At 40.7% G+C, this 18,146-nt stretch overlaps 1 protein-coding gene across 7 annotated transcripts in view; it reads left to right on the top strand.

Annotated features, from left to right (window-relative positions):
• The window catches only part of PCDH11X (protocadherin 11 X-linked), a 436,859-nt gene that overhangs the window by 282,102 nt on the left and 136,611 nt on the right, over positions 1-18,146 (top strand). The window contains exon 6 of one of the 7 annotated variants that reach the window (XM_069015034.1): positions 15,694-15,807. The exons of 5 other annotated variants lie outside the window; for them this stretch is intronic. In XM_069015034.1, coding sequence (XP_068871135.1) covers positions 15,694-15,795 — 102 coding nt within the window. In that variant the 3' untranslated portion in view covers positions 15,796-15,807. Of the gene's footprint in view, positions 1-5,249; positions 5,805-15,693; positions 15,808-18,146 lie in introns of those variants that run through there. One more of the 7 variants, XM_069015039.1, reaches the window with a different exon arrangement.

Genomic DNA, 18,146 nt, shown 5'->3' with positions numbered 1-18,146 from the left:
TTTCATGCATTCTCGTAAGTCCTTGGAGGGTTTTTTACAGAAAGAGAGGACGTGAATCAACCCCCCATCCCAGTAAGCCAAAAAGAGAGACGGTCATGTCTGTGGAGCACAGGTCACAGCAGCAAAGTCCATTTTGTATAGACAGGAACCTTTCAGTGTTTTGTCCCAGATTCCAGGAATTCCCTGTGATGAGTGGGGCTCTGTCTCTCTTCTCTTTGTCATGCTGGAATTTTGCTTCCTTCCAATACCTCCTTGTTAGGAGCAGTGAGTTGTTCATATCTGGTGTGATTTGCTGTCCTTAATGTGATTTTACATTCCTTTCCAGATCAAAACATGTAAATGTCTCTGGGTCTCTCAGAAAGCTTTAATCTTGTAAAGTAGGTTTTATTGAAGAGTTGTTTTTTGACATTCGTGATAAGTTTGATAATTGCATTAATAATTATTCTTTCATGTCTGCTATTTACAACCAACAAAGCATCTGATTTTGAACCTCAAGGAGAAGTCAAAATAATAGTGGAATCAAAGCTGTGAGAGCAATGGAAAGCAAATATGGTTTGTGTTGAAAAGAAACAGTTGAGTTTGAAGGGGAAGGATGGCTCTGGCCAGCTCTGCTGGTCACTGCCACGTGGTGACAGGGGCACAGGGTGTGTTCCAGCTGCAGCAGGTGAGGAACTGGAGCGTGGCTGCATTCCCTGTGATCCCCCAGGACAATAGCTTTCTTTCATAAACTAATCAATTTCTGCCCTAAATTCCTTGAGCAACTATTTAAATAACTGTGAGCTTAGTGTGTCTCTGTTTTCAATTTACAGAATTTACCACTTCACCTCTGGGTTTATAGTGGGGATGTGCTGAATCCGAACACTTCAAAGGAAATTTAGCAGTCGGAGTTCCTCATAAATCCTTAGCTCGCCCATCTGTATAATTTGTATTAGCATGTCCATTGCTTACAGCTTGGAGATTTCCTCCAGAAATGCTTCAGAAAATTGAAATAAGGGGAAAGCAAACAATAACAACATTCATAATTTTATATCCATTAAAAGCTCAGACAGCATTTAAACAACAACTAAAAAAAAGATATTTTACTCTCAACATAATTAGCCAAGTGCTTTTCAACTCCCAAATCATTTTGCATCCTAGTCTCCCAAGCTGGGAAATATTGGAAACATTGGACCCTCTCTTTGTCCTCTTCCTTTCAGTGAATTCTAATTTGGAATTTTGTGCTCTTCTCATAGTATCAGGTCTGCTCTGTTCCTTTTCAGTTTTAAGTATGCTAAATATTTAGCTCATGAGAAATTTAGTTCTAGTTAAATTCTATTTATATTACCTAAAAGTTTACCTGTGACAGGCAAGCATGTGATGGATTGTAAAAGCTGTTCTTGAATGAGATTATATCCATCTCATGCCCAAGATTTTTGTTTAAAAACTAAAAGGGAAAGCTTGGGTTTGTTAATATTACTGTTGGGGGGGGGTTGTTTTGTTTTGGTTTTTTTCCAAATTCTGCCTCTCTCATGGATGGATGCTCTTGCACTGCTGTTAATGTGGTGTTTGGAAATTGAGAGCTTTAAAGTCTTCTGTATAATTGAGTTAGTATTTGAAATCCACATCATTTTTGATTCTTTGGGTTTTTTTTCCCTAAGGCTCATGACACACTGAAAAATCCCTATTTTGTTTTGATTTAGAAACCTTTTGCTATACTTCCATTTGGACCCCAAAGTTAAATGTCTAAACATTCTTTCTAGCTTTTTTTTCATCCTTTATTTCATATAGGGGGTAGGAAAGTGAAACTGACCCATCACTTTCTCTGTGCTGGGAAGCAGAGAAGATGAGGAGAGCTGTCATTGCTTTTTGGGAGAAATATTAAGAATTTTCAATGGGAATAGGAAATGTGTGCTCCCTTTTGATTGACAGATCTACTTAATTCTAGCATCAGCAGTCACAGAGAGCCAGGCTGAGTCGTGGGTCCAGCATCTCCCCACCCTTACCCTGTGCCTCTTTATCCCATCAGCTCCATAAAAGAACCCAAATGTGGCTGGCGTTTGCTTGATGCGAGATAATCTTGTAGAGACTTCCATTCAGAATTCAAAATGTCTGTAGGCGCGTGACTTTTCGGATATGCTTTCTCTTCCATCCTTTCCCCGTGTTATTAAACATGTTTCCTTCTTCTCTACAACCGCCTTGATTACTTTCTGTTTTGTCATAAAATATTTGCTTAGTAACAGGCACAGGAACTTGGCAGTCATCTCCGTGTTTCTGCCTTTGATTGTGAGGAGCTTTGAACCCATACACAACATTTCACAATTCAAAGGGGAAAAGTAAGCCTGGCAGTTGATTTCCAGCTTTTAACCAACATGCAGAGCAAAATATTTATTTACAGTGATCATAGTTCTATTGTTCTCCAGACTGTAGGAAATAATAATGCCTAATCAGGTACTCCTGCAATTCAGAACCTAAAATTATCTTGGCTTCTACAAGGTTGGCTTTAACCTTTATCTTGCAGATTCTTTTCTCCTGTTTTCCTCAGATTTTTAATGGCAGGGAAAAATGAAGACACTTTTGCATTTTTCTGACTGCAGTGTGGAAGGTTTTATTGCCAATCTGTCTGACTGGAGCTAATGAGAATATACATCAACCCTATGCTAGATATTAGCAATATTTATCAAAAAGTTCATTTTTCACATGAAGCTAACGTTATTCTTGAACCATCTGCTATTTTTCCCAGAATTCAGCAACTACAGGGAATTTGCTAGAAAAAGCAGCTCCTGTAGCAGTGTCTGATGTGGGGATAGCACGAGATGGAGCTGGAATGTCCCAGTCTCTCTGCAGCACCTCGGTGGTTTTGAGTAAAGACAATTTAATACAGAAACATGGTTGGGCTGGGAAGGGGCCTTAAGATCATCTCATTCCAACCCCTCTGCCATGGGCAGGGACACCTCCCACTATCCCAGGTTGCTCAGAACATCCAGCCTGGCCTTAAACACCCCCAGGGATGGGGCAGCCACAGCTTCTATGGCCAACCTCTTATTTTACCCCTTCTCCTTTGTAGCCAGCTCTGATGCCGGTCAACAATTTAGCCAAAGACAGGGAAGGAGTGTTTGCCTTTGCTTTGTTTAAATTTTTTGCATAACCAAAAGTTAACATCAGGACAGGACCTTTTGTATGAGAAGAAAATTATGCAGCCATGCAAATAAAAATCAGCTAATGCCAACAACTGGGTTTTGTCTTTCCAGGTCATGTCATGTAATTGTGTTTTTACAAACAGCCTTCAATTATTCTGTGCTCCTCTTTTTCCATGTGTGGGCCAGATTTATTTCTCTCTGAATAATTATCTGACATGTGGCAGCCCCTGATAGTGTTTCAGGAAAAAACGACCAGTATTAAATGAGCGGAGCAGCTCTGGGTGTGCTGGGCAGGAATCTGTGCTGCTATAGGAAATCCAGGAGGCCCTGGGTGTTCCCAAATTGCTGAGCATCTCCTGCCTGTGCCTTGGAGGATTGCAGATTTGATGGCTTGGGAATGCTGGACCTATGGTGAATATATTGTATATGATCAAGTTCTGTGATGTGGAAATTTCAGGGAATAAATTTGGGTATCCTTCTAGCATGTTTTCCCAGAGGGATATATCAAGATGGAATAAATGTTTAAAAAAAAATTTTTTTTTCAAACTTTTGAGAACTCTGAAATAGAAGAGGTAGAAGCTTCCTCTTTTTGTTGTGGAAACGTGTCTAGGCTTTATTGTATAAATTAACTTTTTTTAAAGTTAGACAACCAAACAAGTATTTTAGCTTAATTGACATATACCTTCATTTTAACTTATTTTGTTTGTGCAAAATGCTTTTAAAAGCTTGATTTACAGAAGGAATAATTTGACTCGGTAAAAATGAAGCTATTTTAAAATGCAGTTTTCTGATTCTCCCCTAACTACTGATCTTGGAAACCTTTTTCTGTGGTTTGCTCTAGGTAACTGCAGACAAAGTGCCATTTCTTGACATGTTTGTACAGGTCAGGTCATGAATGCCTCTCAGTTTGAGGCCTTGCAATGTTCTGTGCTTTGAAGCCTGTTTGTGTTGATCTCAGATGAATCCCATAAATAAACTTTTTTTGGCTTCTTGAGGTCAAATAGAAGAGCAGTGCAGGTTTAGCTTCTCTGGGTATCTGATTTTCATTTTTAATTTTTAGAGAGAGCAATGAAAAGTCTGACTACTGCTGGGGCTTTTACTATAAAGATCAGCATCACAAACTTGGTTACTGAAAGTCCAAAGCACACCGTAGTAGTTTTTCCAACCTTGTTTACTTGGTATCATGCAAGAGAGTCACCTTCTTATTCAGCATTTGAATAATTGTCTTCAAACACAGATAGTACAAAGTTTTCTGCAAAAATTGTGCCTGAAAATAAACAGTTTGGGTGTTAAAATGCAGGAATGGGAGTGGATTTTGCATGATCACTGACAGGAAAACCAGCGTGTCTCACAGCCAATCCAGCCTCATAAATAAAGCATAGGCACCACACATCATTCTTTTCTCTCTTCACTATCTCTGCCCTTTGTGTTCGTATTCTCCAGCAGCTGCACGTGCTATTAATCTGCATTTAGGTGAGGGCCTGAACGTCTGCTCTGTGCTTGCAAACAGCTGCAGAGCTCAATTTGCTAGTTGGGATTGAGGCCTTTTAAAATGTCATCCTGTGTTTCAGCATTGTACACACCGTGTTCCTTCACTGCTGATTGAAACGCTCACTTTAGCCAGGGAAGCAGGAGCCCCGTGTTTGTTATTTTTTTTCCCTATTAGCACTCCTGAGTGCGAGGGGGAGCAGTTAGCACAGAGAGCAGCTCCCCCTGATTGCCTGCTAATCTGTGAGGATCTTTCTGGTCGCCTCCATCACTGCATCAGCAAATTACAGGCTGCTTGTTTGCTCCGTGCTTGGCTGGTTCTGGGGCACTGCCAAGTCTCCCTGTCCAGAGGAATTGCACTGCTTTGCATTAAAGCCTCTGTCAGATGGAGTTTTGCAGGGAGGGGGCTGGGGCTCGCCTGTAATTAGTGTAAGCTGCAACACAAACAATTAATGCTGCTGCTCAGGGTGGGTGCACAGAGCTGGGGCTGTGTGCTCCTGTTTATTGCTCACACAAGGAAATTGGAACAGATTACGGGAGGAGGCTTTTCCTTGAGGAATTCCTGCCCAGGACCCCCAGTGCTGAGATGTGAGACTCAGCATCTGTGCAAACCCAACCTGTTGTTGTTCTCTGCTCCGTTCTCAGGACAGCCCCAGCCTCAGAGCCTGCTGAACCCAACCAAAGCACCCCTGGCTCTGCTGCCCTTCTCAAACATCCTGGCAAAGCATCACAGAGAGCTGTGCTGGGTCTCGTGGCTGAAGATGGGGAAGGTTCATCTGGTGCACGTTGCTGCAGTGTGCCCCTGCTCTGACTCGACAGCACAGGCTCACGAGAGCACAGAGCCTGCACTGGGCTCTCTGGGCTGTAAATATATCCAGAGAGATATTCTATCCATGTCAGTGCTCCTAGCAAACAGCCACCCTTTGATCCATGGGGGAAACAGTCCCTGGGAGATAATGTGAATAGCAAAGCAATGCAGAAATCAAACTGCTCTTTCTGGGCATCTTTGATGCACTAGAACTTAATTTACTTTATGCATAGAACTGCTTTAACTTTACCTGGAGGCGAGGTGCAATTTGGATTGCTTTTTCTTTTTTTTCTTTTAAAGAAATCCCATTATCAGTATTAAAGTGTTTCATGCCTATAAAAACAGGCTGTAGATTAATCGTTATCCCTTTTATTTTTTTTTTTTTCCAATCAGGCTGAAACATGGGCTTCTACGACTTGTTTAGTTTGGAGTCACTGAAATTAAAAATTAATTAATTGAAAACATTTTATTTGTCAAGCTATTCTTTCAAATACTTGGGTAATATGGATTTGGTTTATCCTATTCTGCAGGTAGATGTCAATGCCCTCTTGCCTTTACAAGGCAGAGACACAGTGGGCACGTCCCAGGAAAAGCACAGCTTAGTCTAAAACCCATCTTGTTACTCCATTAAGCCATCCCAAATTGTTTGAGCAGCAGTGAGGTATCTGTGATTTATCAGTGGGAACTCTGACTTCTAAGTAAATGAAAGCCAGAGTATATAAAAACAGGTACATCGAATTAAGTGTACAAATTAAATTACAAGATTTAGGTTCCTAAGTAAGTTCTGGCCTAATTTTTCTTAGTGTCAGTCACTGGCTATTCCCATCTGCCTCACCAGGACAGGTGGGTTTTCTAAAAATATACATGGGAATGTAGCTTTAAACACCTCATTCTGAAAATAGCAAGGTAAACATTTTAGATGCTGAAACTGAGCTTGAATCTCTGATTTTTGGATTAGGTATCAGGAAGAAATACTTTAATCAGAGGGTGGGCAGGCCCTGGCACAGGGTGCCCAGAGCAGCTGTGGCTGCCCCTGGATCCCTGGCAGTGTCCCAGGCCAGGCTGGATGGGTCTTGGAGCAGCCTGGGATAGTGGAAGGTGTCCCTGCCCATGGCAGGGAGCAGAATGAGATGATCTTTAAGGTCCCTTCCAACCCAAACCACTCTGTGATTCTCTCTTCTGGTTTGCAATCTGTTGAATGCTCTTTCATTAAAACTTATTTAAAGTCTGGTGTAGTGACACCAATAGTGAGGGTTTAATTCTTAAACAAAGCTTATTTCCACCTAAAAGCTATGTTCAAATAAAACTTTTTAAGCTGACTCCTGTAGGTTTATATACGTTTTCTCCCTGCTACCTGACAGAATTATGGGATGCCCAACCACAGCTGCCCATTAAGTTTTCACTCTGCCTAAACCTGGCTCACGCCTCTGCTGGGATTCTTTTCTTTTCCCTAAATACTGTTGTCTAATAAGGAAAAGCCACTTTCCACCACTCCAGATTGTAATTAGAGCACTTGATTAATGCAGAATTCTATTCTGTCTTAACAGTAAATCCCCACAGATTTTGTTAAATTCTGTTGTCTGTGGGTCAGAGTTTAGAGCAGTGATTGGTCTCTAAAGGAGTTAATACTTTAGACAGTGGGGGCTCAGTAAAGCAAGTGCATTCATATTTTCATCAATTCCAGCTAACTTACAGTATTTCACTGGTCAGATCTAATTTGCTTGATGAGACATCACTGAAAGATGTTATCTATAGTGTAAGCTTAGAAATTGATTGTAACACATAAATCAAGGGCACTGTTTCATGCCTAGGGCAAGAAATGCTATTTTTCTCTTCATTTCATTTGCTCTTTTATAATAGCTTACCTTTTCCAAACTATATCCACCAGATTTGTTTGTAGATTTGCAGAGAAGCAAAAATTACAATAACAAACCACCCTAAACGGTGGGTTTTTTTTTTTACCTGGATTCTCTGAAAAATTGTGTTTATTTTTGCCAAGGTGTGTTGGACAGTAGGAATATCTCAGGCAAATGGGATACCAGTTTTTATTTGCATTCAAAGCTACTGTGGTTATCTCATTCCTCAATCGTTAAAAGAAAAGACTTAGATGTCAGACTTTTACCAATATTGTGAAATTCACATTAAACAGACTCCACTGATGCTTTATATGCCTATTATTGTACATATATACACATAAACACAGCAGTCAATCTTTAGCTAATATCAATTTAGTGCATATCTTAAAGCTGAATCTTCAGCTCCCAGACTGAAATTCTTACATTAATTGGCTTTAAAATGTCCCCTCTCTGCTGTTTCTGTCCTGTGTAAGCCCGGGGACAACCTGGTGCCTTAGGAGTGCTGTTGGTTTTATTAAGCAAATCCCGTGTATTTCACTGCTTTGGACACTTCATGGTGGATTTTTCCCCCTGTAATAAGAGAGAATAGACTGTGATGAGTCAGCTGAATACTTAAGGTACGCATGAAATTTACTGCTGTGTGTGTGCCCTTATCACTGCTGCTCCCCTGGGACTGCAGACATAAATCCACTGCTTCCCCTACAGCTGCCATTCTGATGGGCTAGGAAATGCTGACATTCCAAGTATTAAAACAAACCATCAGTAATTTTCCACAGTGCCTGTGAAAATTTCAGATTTCAGACAGTTCAAGCATCATTGACCTCAAATGCATGTAATTTAGTAGGATTTTTGTACATTTGCTTTTTCTAGACATGCTGTTAGCTCAGTTAGCGAAGTTGTAAGTAATGTTAAAATGCTGTACTCGAGTGCACTCTTCAGCTGACACTGGGCACAGGAATGCTTTGGATTGCATTTGGCATAGTATTTTCTGATTTTTCTAAGATTCAGGTAATTAAAAAAGTCAGAATTTATCAGGGCAGAGCACTGACCAGAATGACCAAGAAAAGAAAATTCTAAGAAAGTTGGTTCTATGTCCATGGTCATAACCTGTCTACCTTCCTGCCTGCAGCAGGGGCTCGTGTCTCCCTCTCTTGTTTCTTTATTTTACTGGGAAAAGGTTTCCCTTTCTGTAGCCAGGGTTGATTCTGTTTGTCCTCCTGCCCTCGTTTCACAATATCCCCAAGGCTTTTTTACATGTGCAAATGTATTCACATCATCATTGGCCTAGTGAGTGGCACTGCCAAACTCTTCCATGCGATTTAATGTCTGATAAATCACTAGTTACTGAGGAAGCAGTAATGAATTTAGTCCAGATAAGTCTTTTCCTGATCAGATACCTGTCTGACTTGTCAAAAGCTTGTGGTTTTGGAAAGCCAGGTTCCACCCATCCATATCTGCATCGCCCCAAAGTGAGAGCTTGTGTCCCTTCTGTAACATGAGGCAGGGTTCCCTTTTTGCCTTGATGTCTGTGAGCTCTTCTCCAGTTTCCTCCAACACACCATAGATCGACATTTTTGGACACTGTGTTACTTTTTTTATTATTTTTAATTGCAGCAGCAGAGTTGGTTATTGGCCATTAGGATGCATCCAGTGGCCTCTTTGTGCAGTGGCTTGTGGAGAAACTGTTCTGTGGATGTGTCTGTAATGCCCATGTGGAATCTGATGGCCCATGACTGTAAGGGACTCGAATCACTGAAGAACTGAATGCTCCCAGTTTGATTGTGCTTTTTTAATTCAGCCACTGTGTAGATCAGTATTGTTTTCCAGTGTCCATTTCTCATTCAAGCAAAATTGTCTGACTGTTCATGTGAAGTTATGCACTGAATGTATTTGATGCCCCTCATTCTGCTCATTCTGAGCATTTTCTGCTCAGGATTCAACACTTCCCTTTGACTGAAATTGCCATTATAGCTGCTGTTGCCATTCTTCAAATTAATTTCCTGTTTAACAGGGATACTAACGAGCTCCAGTGAGTTGTAACTGCAGTGGGAGTCTGCTCAGCTGAAAACTGAAAAGTTAATTGGTGGTCTTTTGATTTCTTAGTGTTAGGATTGCCTTTCTTATAGGGGAGGCTCTATTATTCTGGGGTTTTTTTGAATGACATTTAGCATGGATTGAATTATGTCTTCTGTTGTCTATATTTGGGCAGTAGATAAAGTTGTCACATTTTAATTAAAAAAACCAACAACAACTATAATAATAATAGTAATAATAGTAATAATAAAATAGGCTGCCTGTATCTGTTCATAAATTTTAGGACTGAAACAACTGCAGGACATTTTGGCCAGACATACATGACCACTGTTCTCAGAATGTGTCTAATGAGAACAGCCACAAGAACATCATTTCTCTTAGATGAACCCCATTACTGATGAGAAGAGGAAAGATATTCCTCTTCATTATCACATCAGAGTTCAGAATCCATAAATAGTATTATTTTCAGAAAGATTTTACTGTATGGCCGGTGCTGTGTTAAGGAGTTGGGTTTGTAGAAGTCTCTGGAAGATTTCTGCCTTGGTTCAGGCTCTGGCATTTTAAGTCACCTGTTCTTGCTGTGCTTCAGGTTCAATGAGGGTAACACTGATTTCAGGAAGGAACATTCTGATTAAGTCTTTGGAAATTAGTCCAGAGAGTAAATTGCTTCTATGGGAGCATTAAATTTAGGCATTTAAAACCCCCCACAGTAACATATAATAAAGAAAATAATAGTAATAAATTTCTCCATCTCAGACATTTAATTTTTAATAAAAACTTTCTATTACCTAAACCTTTTTTAAAATAATGTTTTGTAGATTCTGGCAATTATGTTGGAGCTGAACTGAATGTTCCAAGTTAATTTTGTTCCTTTCTTAACTGTGTACCAAGTAGCTGCAAAAAAAGTGTAGTTTTCTTACTCCAGAGCATTTTTAACAGACTATTTACTGCCATAATTTAAGAAAAGGAATTAGACTTCTGCTCTAGAAAGAAAGGAAGATCCCTGACTTGTAATGAGCAATCCCTAGGACTGTGTCTGTGTTGGTTTCTATCCCTGTGATCAGAACTGGCTGAGGTCATAAAAGTTTTGAATCAGGTCCTGCAGAAACAGAGCATATGTGTGGTTTAGGTTTTGCATAAGTATTTTCAGAATGCTTTACCTTCCTAAAATCTGTCCCCTTTGAGTTCAGTGTGTTTTATGAGCATGATGTGGGCTGATTTCTGTGGGATTCCTTTGCAAGCACCGGAGCCAGTTCTCTCCAGGGGAGATGAGAGCGGAAGCAGGGAACTGAGCACTTCTGTGGGACAGAACCTGCTGGATCCTCCAGGTGTCTTTCACACGTGTCAGACCACTTCCCAAAAGGCAGTTTGTTACTTTGGCACCACCCTCACACAGATAATAAATAACGTGGAATTAGCCAGACAACAAGCAGCTGAAAAGCACAGCAGAGTGCGGTGAGCACCTGCGAGGGCGGCCGGCCGTGCTTTGGCATACATTGAGGGGAAGAACATTCCAGAGTACACCTGGCAGGGCCAGGCTTAATGAACAGATCCACCTGACAAATTTCACCTCCCTTTCTGCTCATCTGCAAGCTCTCATTGCTGTGAACTTCCTCTCCTGAATTACCTGTGCAGTATTTCCTGCAGTCTGATGTCAGCTTGTAACTGGCTCAGATGTTCAGCTTCTCTCATTACCAGCACTGCCTGGTTGCCCACTGAGTTAAATGCTCCAAGTTTTGTACTGCCAGGCAAAATTTACCTGCAAAGACCTCATACCAGAATTAGGTTTGTATCCAGAATCCTTACTTCTTCGTGCACAGAGGAATAAAATTCCTTGTCCAAAATGCTGGCACTCAGGTTTGCCACTGAGTAAAGGAATTTCGGAAGTGATGGCACAGAGATGGTTCCCTTATCAGGCTGATAGGGATTTGATTTGGTGTTACACGAACTCATGTTCATATAATGTTACTGAAGATATGCAGATGTTTCATTCACATTATTACTGAATTTCCCCCAGGCATTTTGTTCATATTAGGGTGCTGTCCCGGCATGATGGGATGTTATCCTTTTCAGTTGTATTTCAATCCTGGTATTTATTGGAAAATTTTGGGATTCAGTTCCTATTCACTTCCTCTTATGAAGGTCATTTGTTAAAAGAAAAAAAAAAAAAAAAACAAACCAAAAAACCCAAAAACAAAAACAAAAAAAACCCAAGCAAACAAACCCAAAAATAAAGAATGAACACATGTGGAGACAGCTGTCCTGAGAAGGTGGCCACGATGTCAGAAAAGTCGTGTCTCTGATGATGCTACATTGTTTGTGCTCCTAATAAAAGAAATAATAGGTCAAGAGTGGATATCTAATTATATTTCTAGTTTGTGGCTTTCTATCACCCTTTCATTATAGTTTATGACAGGTCCAGTAACATGTATTTTCTTTGTACTTTCACTCAAAAATAATCTTTCCATGCTGTTTCTGAATGATCACTGTAAGAAAGTTTGTGCCTTTGAAAAGATAAATGTCTTCTACTGGGTATCAGCACACGCTGACAGTCAGGAGCTGTGTCATGCACAGTTGTCTGTCACATCCCAATCCATTTTTCAGTGGGGCAGGGAAGGTGTGAGCCCTGCTGAGCTGGAGGAGCACATGTGGTGTGAGGGTATTGACTGGGAAAGAAGCACGTTTTTGTTCTTCCCGTATCCGACACCCCATCATCCCCTCTGCACCCTCCTGCTGCTTTTCTGCAAACATTGCTGCTGTTCACAAAGCAAATTAAGTTTTCAAGTAGATTTTCAACTTCTTTTTCGCATTGGCTTTAAGCGGTGGAGAAGGTGAAGTAATGAAAACCCCAGACAGCACTGCCTGTGGACTGACTGCAGAAACAAAGGGATCAACTCAGGATTGCTCTGCTCTGGTCCCACTTGGAGCTCCAAAGGTTGGAATGATTCCCCCTTGACTCCTGCACAACGCTTGGCTGATGGAACTCCTTCGGTGCTGGAGCTCCAGCTCATTAGTTTTACCAGCTCTTTTTGCTGCAGTCTGTCCTGACAGCTTGAAAGGGTATTGATTAAGGGCTTAACTCACTTTTTATCACAGCTAATTATATTTTTTTGGCTGGGTGCTAGGTTTCAAGACATTGGGTTTGCAGCAGCCTCCAGCAAATGGAGGGGTGATTATAACTTGAGTGAACTGTTTGCTACAGATTCTGACTACAGCTATCAAAATTAGTATTCATAAAGAGTTTGAGAAGGAAAAAAATTCCAGTCTTTTGAGATACCTGCTAAGAATTCAGATCTTATTTTCATTGTGAGTACATGGCTGCCTCTCATCTTCCCTTACTCGCATTGCTGCTTCTCAAAATTTGGGAGGGGCTTTGAACACTAAACCACACAAATTTTGCTGGAATTGGCTCTGAGGGAGCAATTGTGTTTCTGAGAGAGATGGTAATATCACACCTTTGAGAATGAGAGATGAAGAATTAACCAGGGGCAAAGGTCCTGTGTACTAATTAAATATAATTACATTTATACGAGCACCAGCACAGTGTATTCTGCTTTTTTGCTTTTTTTTTTTAATAGTGTTTACATGGCTATAGAGTGTTCACTGTAGTGAGGTGCTAAAGTTCTCATGTTATTTTATGCCATTTTTTTTTCTTTCTGAAACTAAACAGTATTTCTAAATGCATTTTATTCTCTCAAATTACATAATTTAGTTAATCTGGGAAGCATACTAAACCTAGATATTTAGGAAGAAGGAACAGCATTAATTAACTTCATAAGGAATGAGATCAATATTGTTCCTTTCCAGTTCCTCAGTTTAGTTTCTCCATCCCACTTTCTGAAAAGAGAGCTGATGTAGGGTGTAGGCAGAGGTTTAATGTGACAGTTTTCATAGTCACTCGAGTGAGTAAGCATCTTTCCCAATTGCTTCCACAAACATGCTCCTGTACACTGCCACTGCTACTGCTTTGTTGCATCCAAATTACAGAGGTGCTTGCCTGAATCTTCCAGCATTTTGCAGTCAAAATCCTCTTGCTGTGCAAACATAGAATTTTTGTTAGTCTGACTGAGGTCTTAGTGGTCTAAAGAATTATTATTAGCCCAGTTACTATATGATGCTTATAATTCAAATTATATGAATTTAAAATTAATAAATGCCAGCTTTATTTTATCTGCCCGTCTCTCAGCTGTTGTGTTGCTTTTACACTCTCTCACTGCTAAGTGGCTTCATTCTGGAGAGAGGTGAGAATTCCTCAATCAGGAGCATTCAGATCCTTTCACAGAAATGTGATGCTGATGGTCTCTTCTTCCTCACCCTTCACTATATCAGGGCCATCTTTATGTGCTTGCTAAATATTCTCCACCTTGCTCTTCATATGACTGCTTAAGCCCAAAGTTATTCTATACAGTGTCCTTTGCATGTTGGATACTGGTTCTTCTTTCTCCTTGCTAACCCTAAAACTATTGCCCAGCTCCCAGGGGTGCATTCCCCATAAAGAGGATGGGGTTTATGGCCCTTGTCCCTCCAGCATCACCCCCTCCCTGCAATTTCAGGGCCTCTACCTCAGGTCATCCCATGCCTGCACTCCTCCTGTGTGCTGCACTTCTGCAGTCAAAGCCAGTTCATCTTCCCTGGAATAAGTGCCAGTGGTGCTGTTTGTTAGTTTCCTGTACTACTCGTGTCTCTATAAGCAGTAGCTATTTCCCTGAACCACAAGCTCAGGAACTGTTGCACATTTCTGAGAGTGGCTGTTCCAAGCAGAGCAAACACAGCCCAGCCCAGCACAGCCAGGCAGCACCTGAGCTCTGAACTGAGCTTAGCACAGGGCTTCTGCTCTGTTCTGAGCAGTGGCAGCACCAGATTTATAGACTTCCTAGGCTACATAGCAAAGGAAAAATGGGAGTTGCAGTTCTATTCCCTGCAAGCATATCACAGACTAAACCTCTCTCTCTTCTCTTTCACCGCAGTAAGCTGAAACCCTGAGCTGCCTTTTTCATATTTAGCTTTTTGCAAACTTAACCTTCTTACACCACCTCCTTCACCCCCAGGCTGGCACCTGCAGCTGCAAGTCTTGTTTCATTCAGGCACTTTGCTGCACTCATTTTCCTTTCCTGGGGATGAGTCCCGAGAGGTACCCAACAATGAGATATCTGAATGCTGAAAAATAATAGTTGATCCTTCTTGCTAATGAATCACAGGGATGAAATGTGTATTTGTGTGCTTTCCCTGCATCCTTAAATGCTCCGTTTTGGGCAGAGGCAACAGGCCTGTGAGCACACGAAGAAGAAAGTCTGGACTCTGAGTAATTTGCAGTGAGCATTTGTAAGTAATTCCAGGTGTTAAGTGTAATTCCCCCTGTGATTTTCTGCACCCATTTTTTCCTTCTCTTCCTTGATTGCTAATCAAATTGCATATAAATGTTTTCCTGATGAATCTCACTCAGTCTCTGGGCAGTCTCTCATATGTGCTCCACTACTAAAACATGTAATTTGATCTCTGTGTCTATATAATAGAATTCATCTTTTCAGAAGCTTGAAATCATTTCCCTCGGTGTCAAAGGCTAAATATTCCAGAGTCTGTTAAGTGGACTCGTCCTCCAAGTCTAAGGAAATAAATGGGATGCTGATTTGATAGTTTTAAGCACAATTTAAATAATCACAGTATCCCATTGCGCAAACTGTGTGCTGCCTCAGGCTTCTCTGTATTGATTTTCATGTTTGGAAATGTTCTGGTGGGCTCTGTGTCCTTGTGGCCAGGGAGGACGATGGGTTCCTGGGATGCATTAGGGAGTGTGGCCAGCAGTTCATGGGAGGTGATCCTCCTCCTGTACTCTGCCCCGGTGAGGCCACATCTGGAGCACTGTGTCCAGCTGTGGAGTCCCTTCCAACCCCAGCCATTCTGTCATTGTTTTTGTGATTTTGCTTATTTGCTTTTAATGGGGAAAAAAAATTAAAAAGAAAAACAAAAACAAACCAAAAAAACCCACCAAAAAACCCAAAACAAAACAAAGAAGCAAAAAAGAAAAAGGGAGAAGCGAGAAGATAATAATTCTTGCCGTATTTCTGAAGCATTTTCCTTTTTTTCAAAAGTTGTAGGCTTTCATGTGTTTGTCCAAGCTCTCTGTTTGTCCAATCTGATAGATTAGAATGGGTCAACGATTCTGTAGAAGTAAGATTTGAGGGAACAATGAGGAGCACATGTGAACAGGGTAGGGGACAAAAGCAAGCTGTTACTGCATTGCCTGCGATTGCAGTCTTAGAGCCAAGTGAATAAAAAGCCTTTTTGGAGCCAAACAGCCAGCCTGTCCCTAAAATATTCCTGTTTTTCTTATTGAGTTCGCTGTAGCTCTTGAGAATCACCAGGTGCTATTTTTGTGCTCTTGCTGTGGCAGTGGAGATGTGACACCAGCTGGCTTTTCCCATTTGTCGCTCGTGTGCTTTGCCAAAGGTCAGGCCCTGAAGATTTCTGCTTAACGTTGGAGTCTCGTGTCTGATGCTGTCCCAAGGTAAATTGTCTATTTAAGAATTATCTGAAATAAGGTGTCTTTTGCTTACAATGGGCTGATTTGAGTCACAGTTTGCAATAAATAATGAATGCAAGAGAGAGGCTGCAGTTCAGTCACAAATTATTATTTACGGAATTACTGCTGACTTCTCGTTAGCACTTGCAAGTGCCAGACCAGCTCTGGAAGGATTTAGGAGATTGCTTAATGAAGATTCAGTTATTAAGATGCATGGCTGGCCAATATACTGGTCATCACATTGATTTTAGGACTGGATCAGAGTGTGAGCAACCTTTGCATAGCTGAGGAATGAAAAGCAGCTAAACTACTTTGGGAAACTTTTGGAGTTTTTTTTTTTTTTAATTTATTTTTCTACTCTTTGTATTAAGAAGTAGCTCGTTCTTACTTTCATTTCTTCTTTAAAAGCTTTGAAATAAAGAAATTTTTCTGTATGATAATTTTTAAAGTAGGACTTTGTATAACAATGCAGGATGATATACCACAATTAATCCTTAAATTTTCATTTCATATTGTAAAGCCTACTCCAATTCCAGCTCCACAGGCAGATCTAGTCTGCTCCAAGCTTTGTGGTTCTGACAGAGAAACTATATAGGAATGTCAAAAGTGTAAACAGTATAAATACTGAATAAAGCCTGAGAAACAGAATGTCTAACAGGTACTTTATTCATAGACATGGACCAGTGTCACCTAATCAGGGGGGATAAATGTCTCTTTGAACTTAAACAGTTTATGGGTTTAAGCTAAGGTTATGCTGCGTGCCACCCTCATGTCTAAATCTCTTTTTTTTTTTCTTAACAAAAACCATCTAATTGCTCAGAGGTGAATACATACACATGGTTTAGGCACAAGGTGTTTTCTCGTTCCTGCTACAGTCATGCTGGCTGTGCACTCACCTTCTTTCACACCCTTTCTGCTCTTGGGAGAATGCAGGGAATATGCTTGGCTTTGGTGGAACAACTTAAAAATACATCCAGATATAGCCCAGGTGTTGTAAACAAAGGAACATGGGGGCTCCTGTGTGACCCATGGCGAGCTCAGTGTCCTCCTGAATTTCCATTCTGCTGAACTTAAAAACCAATCAAACAAACAAACAAACCCACAAACAGCAAAGAAACAATCCCCCACCCAGAACCACCCCAGATGTCCAATGCTTTATTCTCTTGGATGGGAAAACTGTCATCGATTGTTTACCTCAAGTTTTGAGCTGGCTGAGATAACACAAATCATTGCCCTTTAAACTGTAAGTTGCAAAAATTGAACCTTCTGCCTTTGGTGGGGGTGTCTCAGTGGGAACCTTTTGCCAGACATTAACGTGCACCGAGGAGACCCTGACTGTACAACTTATCATTGCTGGAGTTAATTGTCTGCTCCTCTCTCACTTCTCCAAATCAATGTGGTTTCCAGCTTTTTCTGCAAACACGCTCCCCTCGAGTGCAGCTGCAGCTTGGGCAGCACATGGCAGGGGCTGGGCTGGATTTCTGGGCTGCAAAACAGACCCATGGGGGAGAAACTCTACCTTAGACTGCCTTGGCAAGCAACAAGTGTCACAAATATTTCAGTTGGTGTCTCCTGATTCAGTGGCATCCCTCAGACTGAAGGAAGCCAAAGGAGGGAGGCAAATGCACGTTGTCCCTGTCTGGGTGTCTCTGTCTTGTCCCTGTGGGACAAAAACAGTCTGGAGGTGATGATCAGCCAGCAGTAACAGCAGAATTTGATCTCTTGATTTTTATTGTGTTATTTTTTATGAGCTTAGCATTTTTAAAATTTCCTTTAAATATTTTAAAGAAAAGGAAAATAATCTATTTGCTTGTTTGCGTTAATGTACGAGATCTCTACCAACTGCAATGGAAAATATCTCCAAAATCAAATTGGGTGTCGGTATTTTTCATTCACTGAATCAATGAGAAAACCAAATTAGTTTGTTCTTTTTTGTGGGTATTATCAAGAGTCTTAAAATAGTTTAGAAGTCAAACTACATACAATGATATAATTATTTTGGATGAACAAAACAGTAAAAATCTGAGGGCACAATGTTTTCAGCTGTCAGGGAATTAGCTTGATCTGTTGTGGTTCCTATTTTGGACTTAATTATGATACCACTAAATATTCCCAGAAGTTACCCTAGAAAAAAGCAAACAAGGAAATTAAAGAGTTTGGTTGAAGTTTTCTTTTGCTTTTGTTTGTTTTGTTTTGTGTTGTTCAGTTTGCTCTCTTGGGAGGATTACTTTTGGTTCTTTAAAGGCTTTAAAATGGCTGAAGAACTTGGTTAATCCGTGTGCTGCTTGTGGCGAGATGCAAAAGAACATCACATAATTGAAGAA

The sequence above is a fragment of the Aphelocoma coerulescens genome, chromosome 4A, assembly GCF_041296385.1.
Source record: "Aphelocoma coerulescens isolate FSJ_1873_10779 chromosome 4A, UR_Acoe_1.0, whole genome shotgun sequence".
NCBI classification, from domain to species: Eukaryota; Metazoa; Chordata; class Aves; order Passeriformes; family Corvidae; genus Aphelocoma; species Aphelocoma coerulescens.
The sequence above is the reverse complement of the archived record's forward strand: the minus strand, read 5'-3'. Positions and strand labels throughout refer to the sequence as shown.